Source organism: Dipteris shenzhenensis, chromosome 12 (genome assembly GCF_047967505.1).
Source record: "Dipteris shenzhenensis isolate YYH24624 ecotype China chromosome 12, Dip_SZ_1.0, whole genome shotgun sequence".
Lineage (NCBI taxonomy): Eukaryota > Viridiplantae > Streptophyta > Polypodiopsida > Gleicheniales > Dipteridaceae > Dipteris > Dipteris shenzhenensis.
This window is the reverse complement of record NC_141607.1, coordinates 55,598,193-55,610,803: the sequence shown is the minus strand read 5'-3', so window position 1 is coordinate 55,610,803 and position 12,611 is coordinate 55,598,193. Positions and strand designations below refer to the sequence as shown.

At 45.2% G+C, this 12,611-nt stretch overlaps 1 protein-coding gene across 2 annotated transcripts in view; it reads left to right on the top strand.

Moving 5' to 3' along the window:
* The window catches only part of LOC147896428 (uncharacterized), an 84,936-nt gene that overhangs the window by 38,080 nt on the left and 34,245 nt on the right, over positions 1 to 12,611 (top strand). For both annotated transcript variants that reach the window (XM_087382910.1, XM_087382909.1), the window contains exon 5: positions 2,005 to 2,156. In XM_087382910.1, coding sequence (XP_087239036.1) covers positions 2,005 to 2,156 — 152 coding nt within the window. The remainder of the gene's footprint in view (positions 1 to 2,004; positions 2,157 to 12,611) is intronic.

Here is a 12,611-nt window from a genome sequence, read left to right as displayed (position 1 = left end):
ACCATGAGCGCACCAGGTACGGGGGGTCCCAAGCCCTGCCCCATAGTGGGGACGAGCATTTTCTGAGCGAAATCTTCCGAGTGTCCGAGCGAAGGAAAAAAAAAGCTTCCAACTATGCATAAATATGGCAAAAATCGATCAGAAGAAAACATAGTTTCACTTAGAAATATGCAAAGTATTCTAGCAATGCCTATTTTATACAAAAATCTTTAGGTGAATCTGTAGGAATGGTGAGAGCATAATGGGATGGCTTTTGAAGAAACCCACATGTAGAGTAGACTTCTCTATGAAAATTCCCTTATGATCCTTCTTACAACTTTTACTTAATAGGGGGTGACATTGAAAACCCTCTCTCAACCTATCTTCATGAAAGAGTTTCTTTAAAGAAAACTCATTGAAGCAAGCCATCCAGGTAGTTTCGCCAGCGAAACCCCTTTGAAGCAAGTCTCCCAAGGTAGTTTCGCTGGCGAAACTACCTTGGACAGCACTTTTAAAAGTGACATAACTTTCATATCCAATGTCCAAATATAGTCATTCAACCACTCAAATTGATCGGAACACCCCATTTGAGCACATCTATGGAGTTATATTTTGGAAAATCTTTCATATATAGTATTAAATATTACATGTATTTTATGAGAGTGATATATAAGCCCAAGTTAATACTTATTTATAGTAATTTAAACTTCTTTAGAAACATGTCCATTAATATGCTATAAAAACACTAAAAAGATATTGTCATATGATAGAAATGTGTCAATAAGTAATTATATATGCATAGTATTATTACATTGAGAGTGACTATGAGGAATGTTTCTTAAAGGAATCAACACTTTTTTAAGGTAATAACAGGGGTACAAAGGGATGTCTCTAAATAAGAAAATTATGTTGTGTAAAAATGAATGAGTGACTAGTCTGTATATTTTTATGATAAAGGGATCTAGTTCTAGTGAAAATAAAAGTGTAAAAACCATGTTTCCTAAAGAAAAACATTTTTGAAAATCTCTTGAAAAACACGCTCGGATAAACCTGCTCATAGGTTTTTGCTCGTAAAATTGACGCATCCCCCCATAGCCATGCAAAGCTCTCTCTCCCTCCCCAAAAAGTCTCAGGAGGGATGAGAGAGACAAGTCAAACAAGCCTTTATATCCAAGGCCTTCAAAGGGGCACCAATGCATATGGGGTTAGTTTCCCACGTGTCAGCAGCTGCAAGCTCCCCATGATATACCACGTAAACGAGATCCTATTCAAGTCTTCTGCAAGAGTTCCTCTTTCTCATATGCTTCAATGGTATGTCGTCCTTTTGCGAATGCACTATGTTCACTTAAGATTCTTGTGGGAGGGAAAGCTAATGGAAGGCAATTTGTCCAAGTGCTAGTATTCACTGGTCCAATAGGGCTTTATGATTAGATTTGTAGGGGTTCTGTTGTTTCCAGTTTTCTACTTTTCCTGTGTCTGTAGAATGTGTGATAAGCTTGGCATTGTTTTTAAGCCCTTTGTCAAGTTTTTTGTGCATGTCATCTAAGCACTACGATTTTCCAGTGATCAATTTGAGACTTCGGATCTTGAAGTTCTGCACGTATGCTTTGACCACTCCAAAACCTTCAAGGCTTCCGGGTTCTTTTCCGCCCTTTGAACTTCAGCGACAGTTATCTTTCAATCATTTATCTTCTGTCCTTCAAAGCCCCATAGATTCACTCTTGTGAGAAATAAATGATTTGCATAAATTGGTTAATTTCTCTTCTTGAAATTGAACTTCAGAGACAGTTATCTTTCAATCTTTTATCTTCTGTCCTTCAAAGCCCCATTGATTCAGTCTTGTGAGAAATAAATGATTTGCATAAAATGGTTAATTTCTCTTCTTGAAATTGAAGGCAATGTTTTTTAAATCTGCATATAGATTGTGTTGAGAGTGCTGACAAGAGCTAGATAAGGCATTCTTGGTTCCTTGTCTACCAGTTGTATCATTGTGAATTTTAAATCGGTGTATGTCCTCATAACCAGGTCTTCATCTGCTGACAACTCAACTATGGACTCACTTTTGAATATTGGGAGGAGTGTTATTCCTACCAATATTGTTGCAGCAGCTGCTTCATCAAATTTTCTTGGAGTCATCACATTCTCCATTGTATTTGCTTTCATGCTGAATACACTTGGTAATGTATTCAATGCCCTTTTGTTTGCTGCTTTGTTTTTTCAGGTAGAAAATCGAAGTAGGACTATGCTTCTACGCTTCTTGGTTCAGTCCTCTGAAATTTTCAACAGATAGTAATTTCAGCATTTGCTGCATGCACACACAAAGTCTTTCCCTTCTTACTCGTGGCCTTTGGACATAGAAAGCATTTGCAATCTCCAATACACTTCCATTATTACTCTTTCACCATTGCTATATTCCATTATTACTCTTTCAGCTACTACTCTTTCACCGGTGCTATCTAATTTCTTCTGTTTGCCCATCTGGACTGTTGACTCAGTCAAAAATGGCTTAGACTGGGGAATTTGATGAAGAGGCAGGTGCCAAGCCATCCGTTTCTATAGATTCAAAGCCTCCTTACAGAGTTAGTGCATCCTAGCAAGAGGAGATCATGAACCAAGTCAAAGATATCTTGGATAAGGGGCTGATTCAGCCCAGCTCTTCCCCCTATTGTTCACCCGTCTTGTTGATGCAAAAGAAAGATGGATCCTGGAGGATGGTGCATAGATTACGGAGCTCTGAATAAGATCACAATTAAGAATAGATTCCCCATACACAGGATTGATGATATCTTGGATAGGTTAGAGGGTTTGCTATGTTCAGCCAGATAGATTTGAAGAGTGGCTACCACCAGATCAGGATACGGCCTGAAGATGTGCATAAGACAGCTTTTAGAACCATATTTGGCTTGTATGAATTCCTTGTGATATAGCCTAGTTTGAAGGGAGCCAAAAAAATGGTTTTGAGCAAGGTGCTCACAACCTCTAGATCATCGAAGACCACTTGGAAATGACCTCTTCCCAACAAGCAAACATCTTTAAGTCGAGGGGCGAGATTCGAGGGTAAAGCTGCAAGCATCCAATCTCTAGCCTGTAACCTAGAGGAGTGAGATCCATAGATGCATGCAAAGAGCTCGGTAGAGCTCGAGTGGTAGAGCTCTCAAGCTGTACGTATTTTCTGAGCTGCTGGAACTCGCCTTTTGAGAAGATGACGGCTCTCTTGGTCGGCGGGAGCGGTTGAAGATTGGATGAATGGGAGTCCATTCGTCAAGAAGAGGCCTAAAGAGCCTTCTAGTACAGATCTTCCTCAACCTACTTAGAGTGTTCCTCCACGGCAAAGTATTGGTACAGCTCCACCACAATAGGGTGCTGGTACAGCTTCTTGACAAAGTGCTCCTCCAGCATCGACCTCACTCTCTACATGACCAGCACCTGCGGCACCTGCAGTCCTTCAGTGGGCTCACTGACCTCCACCATCAACAGATCAAACGACCGCTGTTTTGAATGCCATTCCCTTGCAGACCATGGACATTCCCATCCTAATGGGTGGCCCCATTGAGGCTACTTCTCCTGTTCGTGTTGGGAGCTTTGCTATTACTTCTATTGTTCCAGCAGCTATCACCCAGGAGTTTGCCCAGTCTTCAATCCCCCTAGTGGTACTTGAGGCTTCCCCTTGCTTACCTCAAGATCTTGCACCAAACACTGAAGCTGCCTCGCCTACCCCTATTGCAGATCCTCATGTTCAGGGTTCTTACGAGTAGGCACATCCTTCATCCACGTGTTCCCTCTTGGATAAAGGGAAGGGGGTGGTAGCTATAGTCTCTCTAGTTTCGACTACAGGCATCTTACATACCCCAACGCAAGGCCTAAACTTCAAGAATTCTTTTTTGGCCTTAGTAGATCTAGCAGACATTCCGGATGAGGACTCCGTGCCCTCCACCTTCGGTGATGCAGTGGTTGGCAATTCCTTTCAATCTCAGGATGACTCTCTCTTTAGGTAGATGGGTTGTTTCACTCGTGGATTTTCCTCCACTTGCTTCTCTCCCTCGCTCCTTGAGCAAGAGGTCTTCCCCCATTGAGGGGTTTGTTTCCACCAGTAGCTCGGGCAAGGCATTCCCTGTTACTTCCTCCCGTCGATGAGGATTGGTAGTTGGAACATATAGGGCCTCGATGGTATACCTCATCACTGCCGCAGGTAGCTTACCCGTACTCAGCTTCATCTAGGCATAATAGGGGGATCCATTGATATTCTTTTCCTTCAGGAACACAAGCTGGATGCCAGAAATGGTTCTAACTTGCTTTCGGGTTTGGTACTAGGTAGGGACATGCATTTCAGTTTCAGATTCCAGTCTCCCCCTAGTGGTTGGTCATGGTATCATTATCCCCTCTAGAGCACAATGGATTATTCTTTTGATTGGGGAACATAAGGTTGGTTTTCTCAACCTTTATGCCCCTAACAACCGAGGGGACCGTGTCATTCTATGAAATAAACTTCTTTCTTGGGCTCCCATTACAGATTCTTAGGTCAAAGGGGGTGAACATGGTGGAGTTGCCTTCTAATAAGAAAGGATGTAGAGAAGGAGGTATCCATTCCTTGGAGAGAACAGCTTGGGATGCCTTCTTATTCCAGTTCAGTGGTGGCATAGATGTTTGGTTGGATGATGCTTTTCCCTTGGAGAGAACAGCTTGGGATGCCTTCTTATTCCAGTTCAGTGGTGGCAGAGATGTTTGGTTGGATGATGCTTTTCACACCTTGTCACAGTGTCTCCAGTTTTCATGGTCAAGCAGATGCCCATCCATGGACGCATTGACAGACTCAGTGATGCAAGTGATAATAGCTTGAGAATCTTCAACCGACCACGCATGTGAGCTATTCAAGGAAGAGAGATCCTGTTGCAATTAATATTCTAGCTGTATTGAGGGCTCCAGAATTGCTACGACTTGTACGAGCAGAGCAGGAGGCCAGAACCTCGTTGCGATTTGCTCCAAAAGGCCCATTTTAGCTGCAATTTGATTGTGGGCTGTCAATACAGATTGCAAGTAGCTTATGACTGCTGCAATTTTGTGTCTGAGCTGGTTGTAGTATGCCTTTCATGTGCGAGAGTCCTTTTGGACTCAGATGGGTAGTGGAGTCAATAAGCACTTTTTCACGGCTCATGGACTGAGACATAGCAAAGAGAGTGTCACTTAGGTTTTTGACTCAGACGGGGTTTTACAGACTGATCCAAGTGCTGTCACATGAGCATAGCCACCAATATTTATTTCTCACTTCTTGCGGCGGATCCTGTCATGCCGGTCAAAGATGAGGCCAGCGTGCAGATTACCTCAGCCTTGCAGGTTGTTTGGGACTGTGGTACTATGCCTAGATCACTCATAGAGGGTCTCATCGATCTCATTCCCAAAGGGGATTGCAGAAATTGTGCATGGAAGGAGCATTTTTTATAACATTTCCTCTTTTTGGGAGGCTTCATATTGGGCTACACAAAGTGGATAGAAATTAGCCATTCTACTCCTGGATTTCGAGAAAAGCTTATGATAGAGTGGATTGGGATTTCCTAGAGGGCACCCTTTATCGTTTTGGATTTCTAGATGCTTGGATTAGAGGGGTTTCCTCTTTGTACAGATCAGCCAACAGCCAGGTACTTATCAGAGGATTCAGGGGAGAGAGATTTCAGATTTCCAGATCAGTCTGTCAGGGATGCCCTCTCGCCCCTTTTCTTTTTGTCTTTGTGGCTGAAGCTATGATCAGTTTTATCAGATTGCAAGCTAACATTTTTGGGCTGAAGCTTCCCCTCAGACATAATGAGGAACTGATAGACAATGAATTGGCAAGTGACATTGCTGTTTTTTTGAATGCCACTCAGATGCTCATTTCTTTCAGAGCAGCCTTGGATTTGTTTTGTATCGCAGCTGGTGCACACATTAATTGGAGATATCTTGGATGGTAGGTCGGTATGGGTATCTCTTCTTCACAGTAGTTTGCTCTAGTGTTGGAGAGCATCGGGAGGAAATTCCTCTTTTGGAGTTCAGCCAAATTAAACCTAGCTATTAGGGCATTTTTCTCAGATTGCAAGCTGACATTTTTGGGCTGAAGCTTTCCCTAAGACATAATGTGGAACTAATAGACTATGAGTTGGCAGATGACACTGCTGTTTTTTTGGATGCCATTCCTCAGACGCTCATTTCTTTCAAAGTAGCCTTGGATTTATTTTGTATTGCAACTGGTGCACACATTAATTGGAACAAATCCAATGATTTTTGGATCAATGATGAGGACACTCCTGATTGGGGGCTGATTTTGGTTTTACTTGGATTCAGAGGGGTGTTTCCATCAAGTATCTTGGATGCTAGGCGCTATGGGTATCTCTTCTTCACAGTAGTTTGCTCCAGTGTTGGAGAGCATGAGGAGGAAACTCCTCTTTTGGTGTTTAGGCAAATTAGACCTAGCTACTAGCGTGGTGGCTCTTAACCAGGTTTTGCTGTCCATGGCATGGTATGCTTTGCTCTTGTTGGTGTAAGGATTGCATCAATCAGCTCAAGAGGCCTATTAGGAACATCTTGTGGAATGGGCTAGATGGCACTACAAATACTATGGCCAGGGTGGCTTGGGAGACTTTGATCCTTCTTGCAAAAGGAGGTCTCAATATCGTAGACGGATTTGCAGTGCAGGACATTACTTTGCAAGGTTGTGATAAGGGGACTTTTGCCTGGGTAGGAGCCTTGGAAGGTAAGTAAAGCCAGGCGGTTTCAAATCAGTTGTTGCAGAGGTTGGAGACCCTCCGGAGCTCCTCATTGGGGGAGAATTTTCAGATTTCTATTGATTTGTAGAGAGTTTTTTGGAGGAGACTCTGAAAATACCACAGGAATAGAAATATTACTTTATATTTTTGGCTGTCTATTCATGGTGGGATTGCAATTAATTTGTGGAGGTCCAGGTTTGGGCCGTGTCCTCGTTGTTGCCACTTTGTAGTGGAATCTATCGAGCATTGCTTATGGGGCTGCAGACAGGCAAGGATTATTTGGAAGGGGATTGCTAGGATTTTAAGCACCTTCTCCAGGCACCCTTTCTTCATGACCTGGGGTTCAGTTGCTTTGATCTCCTGTAAGGCCCGCAGGTATTATATGAGAGACATGGCTCTTCTTTGGCTCTCTCGATTCGACAACACTTAGTAGGGTCATGCCCTCTGGATGATGTACTAGACCTACCTTTTAGAGCGGTACATGCTTCGGTAGATTCCTCCTGAGAGATTCTAGCAAGCATCTCAACATGGCATGTCTTGAGAGCTGGATGCACAGAGGCCCTAGACCATTCCGAGGTCCACCCCTCTCATACTTTGGCCAGTATTTGGACAAATACTATACATACATTGATGACCACTTGGATGAGCATGCAAGGATCCTCTAGAGTGGCCTTTGCTAGGAGAGTTGTGTTTCTTACGGAATGGAGAGGCTCCCCATTCTTCTTGGAGTCTTCTACAGGGTTGCGGTAGTGGCATTTTCAGCCTCAACATTGGATTTCCTACCTCATTTTGAGGAGTTATTGGCATTTTATTTCATGCTATGCATGTTGTATTTCTGCTTAGAGCTTGCTATCACGGGTTTTATTCATACTTAATTGAAGTCTTTTCATGAAAAAAGAAGAGAAAAGAAATGGCTTAGATAACTAGCTGTTTGCCTTTAGCTTAAGGAATTATCTATAGATGACCAAAAGGGAGTATGAGCCATATCGGAGCATGGCATGTGGGTGTAGGGGGCGGGGAGGGCGGAGGGGAAATCATCCCTAATGACCTTATGAATCTTCTTCTATGTCAAGTGCAAGAAGGGAGTGTGTAGTAAATACTAGGACGGTGTAAGTGGTTAATAGACATGCCCTATGATTGGAACCATCTAGAGACCTGTGCAGTACTGCTCATCTCCCTTAGCTGCAGGTCGCATAGATGATGAAAGGGCCAGCCATGATAATCTTTGTCGACTTGTATCTATCCGTCCAAATTTTCTAACTAGATCTAGATATGGTAGAGGCATCTGTGTGGAGGGGTCTTGCTATGCTAGGATAATATTGTGTGGAGTCCTCTCTTCCCTTGGGTCATGTGGGACAGCACCACCATGACCCATAGCCTCAAAACCAATCCTCTCTAAAGTCTATTGCCCAGAAAGCACTTTGCATATAGGCCTATTGGTCGAACTAAATCAAAGAAGTGTGTTCATCTTCCCTACAACTCTGAAAGCCTCGAATTGAAGTTGAGCTTCATTATTGTTGAAGATCATAACCTTGATTTATAAAGGTTGACCTCATCTGTAGCACCTCTGGCTTGTCTAAGATCAACACTACATCGTCAACATAGGTATGACAAAGTGTATTGGAATTGATTCTGGACTTGATAGTGTGTTAACAAAAGCAACTAGCTCATCAATGTAAAGGCTTAAGAGGGTGCCCCAATGGTTTTTCTTACCCTTTGCGAACCCTTGTGTAGTGCATACTCTACCCATAATTCTCTCATACAAGGCCATGATTGCCCATTTAACATTGTGTGCAATATCCAAGGCTCGGAGTTGTGCAATGAGATGAGTTCATGGTACATATTTGAAGGCCTTCTGGAGTCCACAAACCTCTTGATCCTTCGCTTTGCCATTTTGTAAGTTCTTAATAGCCTCTTTTAGGCGTGCTATGATGAAGAGCATGGAGGTGGTTGGGCAAGGCATGCCCTCTAAGATACGTATGGGGTGGCCCAAAACGTCCTAGAGTGTGTTTGCATAAGCTTTCTAAAGACTAGGGTCCTTGATAGGACATGGTGGTCTTCGTTCCAGAATCCAAAATTCTTTGGAATTACTGCTACACATTCCTTGTGAAGGTGTATTTGATTGGTCTCAGAGTGCCAACATTGTTTAAGGACTTTGCACTTGTCATCATACCAACTATTTTAAAGTATAGACCCTTCAGGTCGCTTTCTTGTGTGCTCCATGGTGCAGGGAAAGAATTGTGGTGCTGCGATGTGGAGGAAAGTAGTGAGAAGAAGAGATTTGACGTGTATGTTTGGTTGCTCATCTATAACTCTAAGACAACACTAAGATAGCCACCATTTATGTCATCTAGTGAGTGGTCAAAGTCATATTCGTAGTATGTAGATGAGGGGGCCCTATGTGTGTCGCGAATAGGCTGGGAGAATGACAGGTTGGTCGAAGGATTAGTAGGAGTGGTTTGCTCTTGGCGTCTGCTCCTTGCATGAAGGTGTTGATTGTGAGATCAAATATCTATGAAGTGGAGGCTGGGGATCCCATGATGTAAGTCCACTACATTGTGGCCACCCCCATGAGGGCAACATGTATATTCCTTTGATCATGGCCATCTTTGTAGTGCATTGTAAATGAGCAGCTCATGAACAGTATGGTGCACATGTCTACTAGATACCTTCCATATTGTGTGACTATGGATCTAGTATGTACATCCCCCGATCTTCGACTGAAACTAAGCTCTCCCGAGGTCTCCTGAGGTGTCCCGAGGTTGTTAATATATCTTTCTTTCTTTCTCAGTGTAATAAAAATCCCAAACTTGGCATTTAGGAAAATCCAAGGAAAATCCATGGATGTATTTAGTGGGCTGATTGCATTCTCTTTTTGCCCAACTGTTGTTAGGTTCAAAGTTTCGTTCCTTCTTCTATTTTCTTCCTCAAATATTTCTTGAATTAGCTTTTGGGTTTTGTGTCCATTTGTCCATCCAAGTCTTGGCCTTTTTGGTATACTTTTCCATTTTGGCATCCATTTTTTTGAAATCCTGCATTAGTTTCCCTTTAGCTTTATGCAATTCCCTTTAGCTTTATTGAGGTCCGCCGACCTATCACAGCTTTCCTCAGAGGAGACCGACAGAGACGAGGGATCACTCTAGACATAGCCCAGAGAGTCCAGAGAGCGAGGAGACCGTGCCCCCCGCCACAGCTCGAGAGCAAGCTCGTAGCTCCAGCCTCTATCTCTCCTCACACTCTCCTTTCTCCCGCTCCAATGTGGAACGCCGAATGCTCAATGCTGAATCTCCCCTCCCCTCTCCACCTTCGCCTTCATCCTCATCCTCGCCTTGAAGGGTCCCTTCTTCGCTAAGAATCTCCCCCTTTCTTCCCATTGGTCATCCTCCTATCTCCTTAGCTGTTGAGGATAGCCGTTGCGCCGCTGGCTCTCTAGATGGCTACGGTGACTTCCTGACTCCTTGACTCGCCAGCCTCTTCTAGTTAGGATGGTGTAAATTCTCCATGTGCAGGTGAGCTGGATCACCGCACCACTGAACCACTGAACCACTGAACCACTGTGTAACTGTAAATACTCTTGACTGCTCCATGTGCTAAGCTCACTCTCCATGTGCGCAGTTTTCAATGAGATCGCCTTGGGCATGGTACTCTTGGTTGACTTGTGGTTGACATGTGACGACCTGTGGTTAACATGTGTCGATGCATGGTCGCCTCGGATAGTACTCCTAGATGAACCCGTGTGGTCAACCCCTTGTGTCGTGTGGCTGACTTGTGTTGACACATGGTCGACATGTGGTCAACGCCTGTCGTCATGTGGTCAACGCCTGTTGACATGTGGTCAATGCCTATCGTCATGTGGTCAACACCTGTTGTCATGTGGTCAGGGGTGTTTCTATTATAGCAGTTTCCCCCGCCACTATCATTCACCGTCCCGATGAATAGAAATGGAGGAGGGAAATCGTCAAAAGAAAAAAAGAACTTACAAACCATTGATATGGCGATGGAGTAGAAAAAGAAAATTTTACAGACCATGTGGCTGGCCTTACAAGTAATACCAAAATTTGTATTAAAATGAAACAATGAAAATAAAATGCTGCTTGATGAGGTACAACATGGAAAATTGCAAAAACTGAGTACATCATGAGGATAGGACACCATGATATTTACAATGACAGCCAATTAGCCTGTCAAAAATCTAACAGTGCAAAAAAAAAAACCCATGTATCAAATTACTGAGGGAGGTCATCAGTAGCATTCTCCTCTGCTGCCTTCGCCTCTGCCCTCTGCTCTACTGCAGTGGTATGTAGCTCTGTAGCCTTTTCCTCAGCCATCTGCTCTGTCCCAGTCATATGTAGCTCTGGATGGTGTATTTCCTCTCAGCCTCAATCGTGTCCATCACGTTTCTCAGATTTTCATACTTGGTCTTATACCGGTGGTATCGCCGGTAGTAAAAAGAGGAGAGGAGGCAGGAACTGGGGAAGTGACAGTGGAAGAGATGGCAGAGGTGGAAGTGTGACATCATTAAACTCTGTGAGAGACATGCGGGCTACCTCATCAGGTGACAAAATGCTAGACAGCTTGAGTGTGGGATCAAGGAAAGGTTTGAAAACCACCCGAATGATCGAGGAAGATGAAGTTGGGGGTGGGAGGTCGCCAGCTGTACTTTGTTGGGCCAAATTACCGCCACTTGTACTATGCCCATTGGATGCCTTGGATGTCGTCTTGATAGTACCTGTGGGGGGCAGATAGTCAAAGCCTCCATGATCTAAATCGGAGGAACTCGAAAAAGGGGATAGCTCCTCATCTGATATGATATTGATCCTGTTGGAGGGAGGTGAGTCTACAATTGCTCGAGGGCGTTTGGAAGTGCTCTGTGGTGTAGACCTGGCACCCTGGTCATCTGTGGTGCGTTTGCCAGGTGATGCCATGGAGGTTGGTCTTGATCCTGCTTTGCGGGCTGCCCGAGCTGTATGAAAGTCAACGAATAGAGTGTCTTGGGGTAATTTGGGTTTGTACTTGTGGCGACGAGCACGGGCAGGCATGAATGATGGCGCCCTATGGAGAGGCAAAGAGTGAGGAGGTGGTGTCGATGTCGAGGTCTGGAGAGGCAAGGACTAAAGAGGGGGTGTTGATGTCGAGGCCCACAAGATAGGAGGTTTGGAGAGGCAAGGACTGAAGAGGGGGTGTTGATGTTGAGGCCAACAAGATAGGAGCCTGTGGCCGGAAGGGCCTGTCAAGACCCGAGAGAGGAGTGTGATAGATTGCCTAGAGAGCCGGGCCGAGTAAAGGGGGAGAGAGGAAGGAGTAGGTAGCCAAGAGGGGAGCAAGTGGAGAGGTAGAGGGAGGGGGTAGATGTAGAGCTATAGGGAGGGAAGAGTGACGTAGGGAGGGGGCGGGTAGAAGGAGAGGGGCGTAGGTAGGGGGCGGGTAGAAGGAGAGGGGCGTAGGTAGGGGGCGGGTACCAGGAGAGGGGAGAGGGGGTGACGTAGAGGTAGGGAGGGCTGTGCTGAGTGAAGAGTGGGAGGGGGGGTTGTGTTGCGCTGAGGGAGGAGTGGGAGGGGGGGGTTGCGTTGAGGGAGGAGTGGCGCCGAGCGAGAGGGAGGGGCGCAGAGGGGGTGTGCCTAGAGGGGGGAGGAGTGGCGTTGAGGGAGAGGGAGGGGCGCAGAGGGGGTGTGCGTAGAGAGGGGACGGGTGGGGAGGGAGAGGGGGTGTGCGTAGAGAGGAGGGGGAGGCTGCTGCGATGAGGGAGGAGGGAGAGGGGGCTGCCAGAGAGGGTAGAGGGGAGGGGGAGGCTGTTGCGATGAGGGAGGAGGGAGAGGGGGCTGCTGGAGAGGGAGTTGTGACGATGGAGGGGGAGAGCTGGGAGAGCTGGCCACCAAGAGAGCTTGTGAGGGAGAGGGG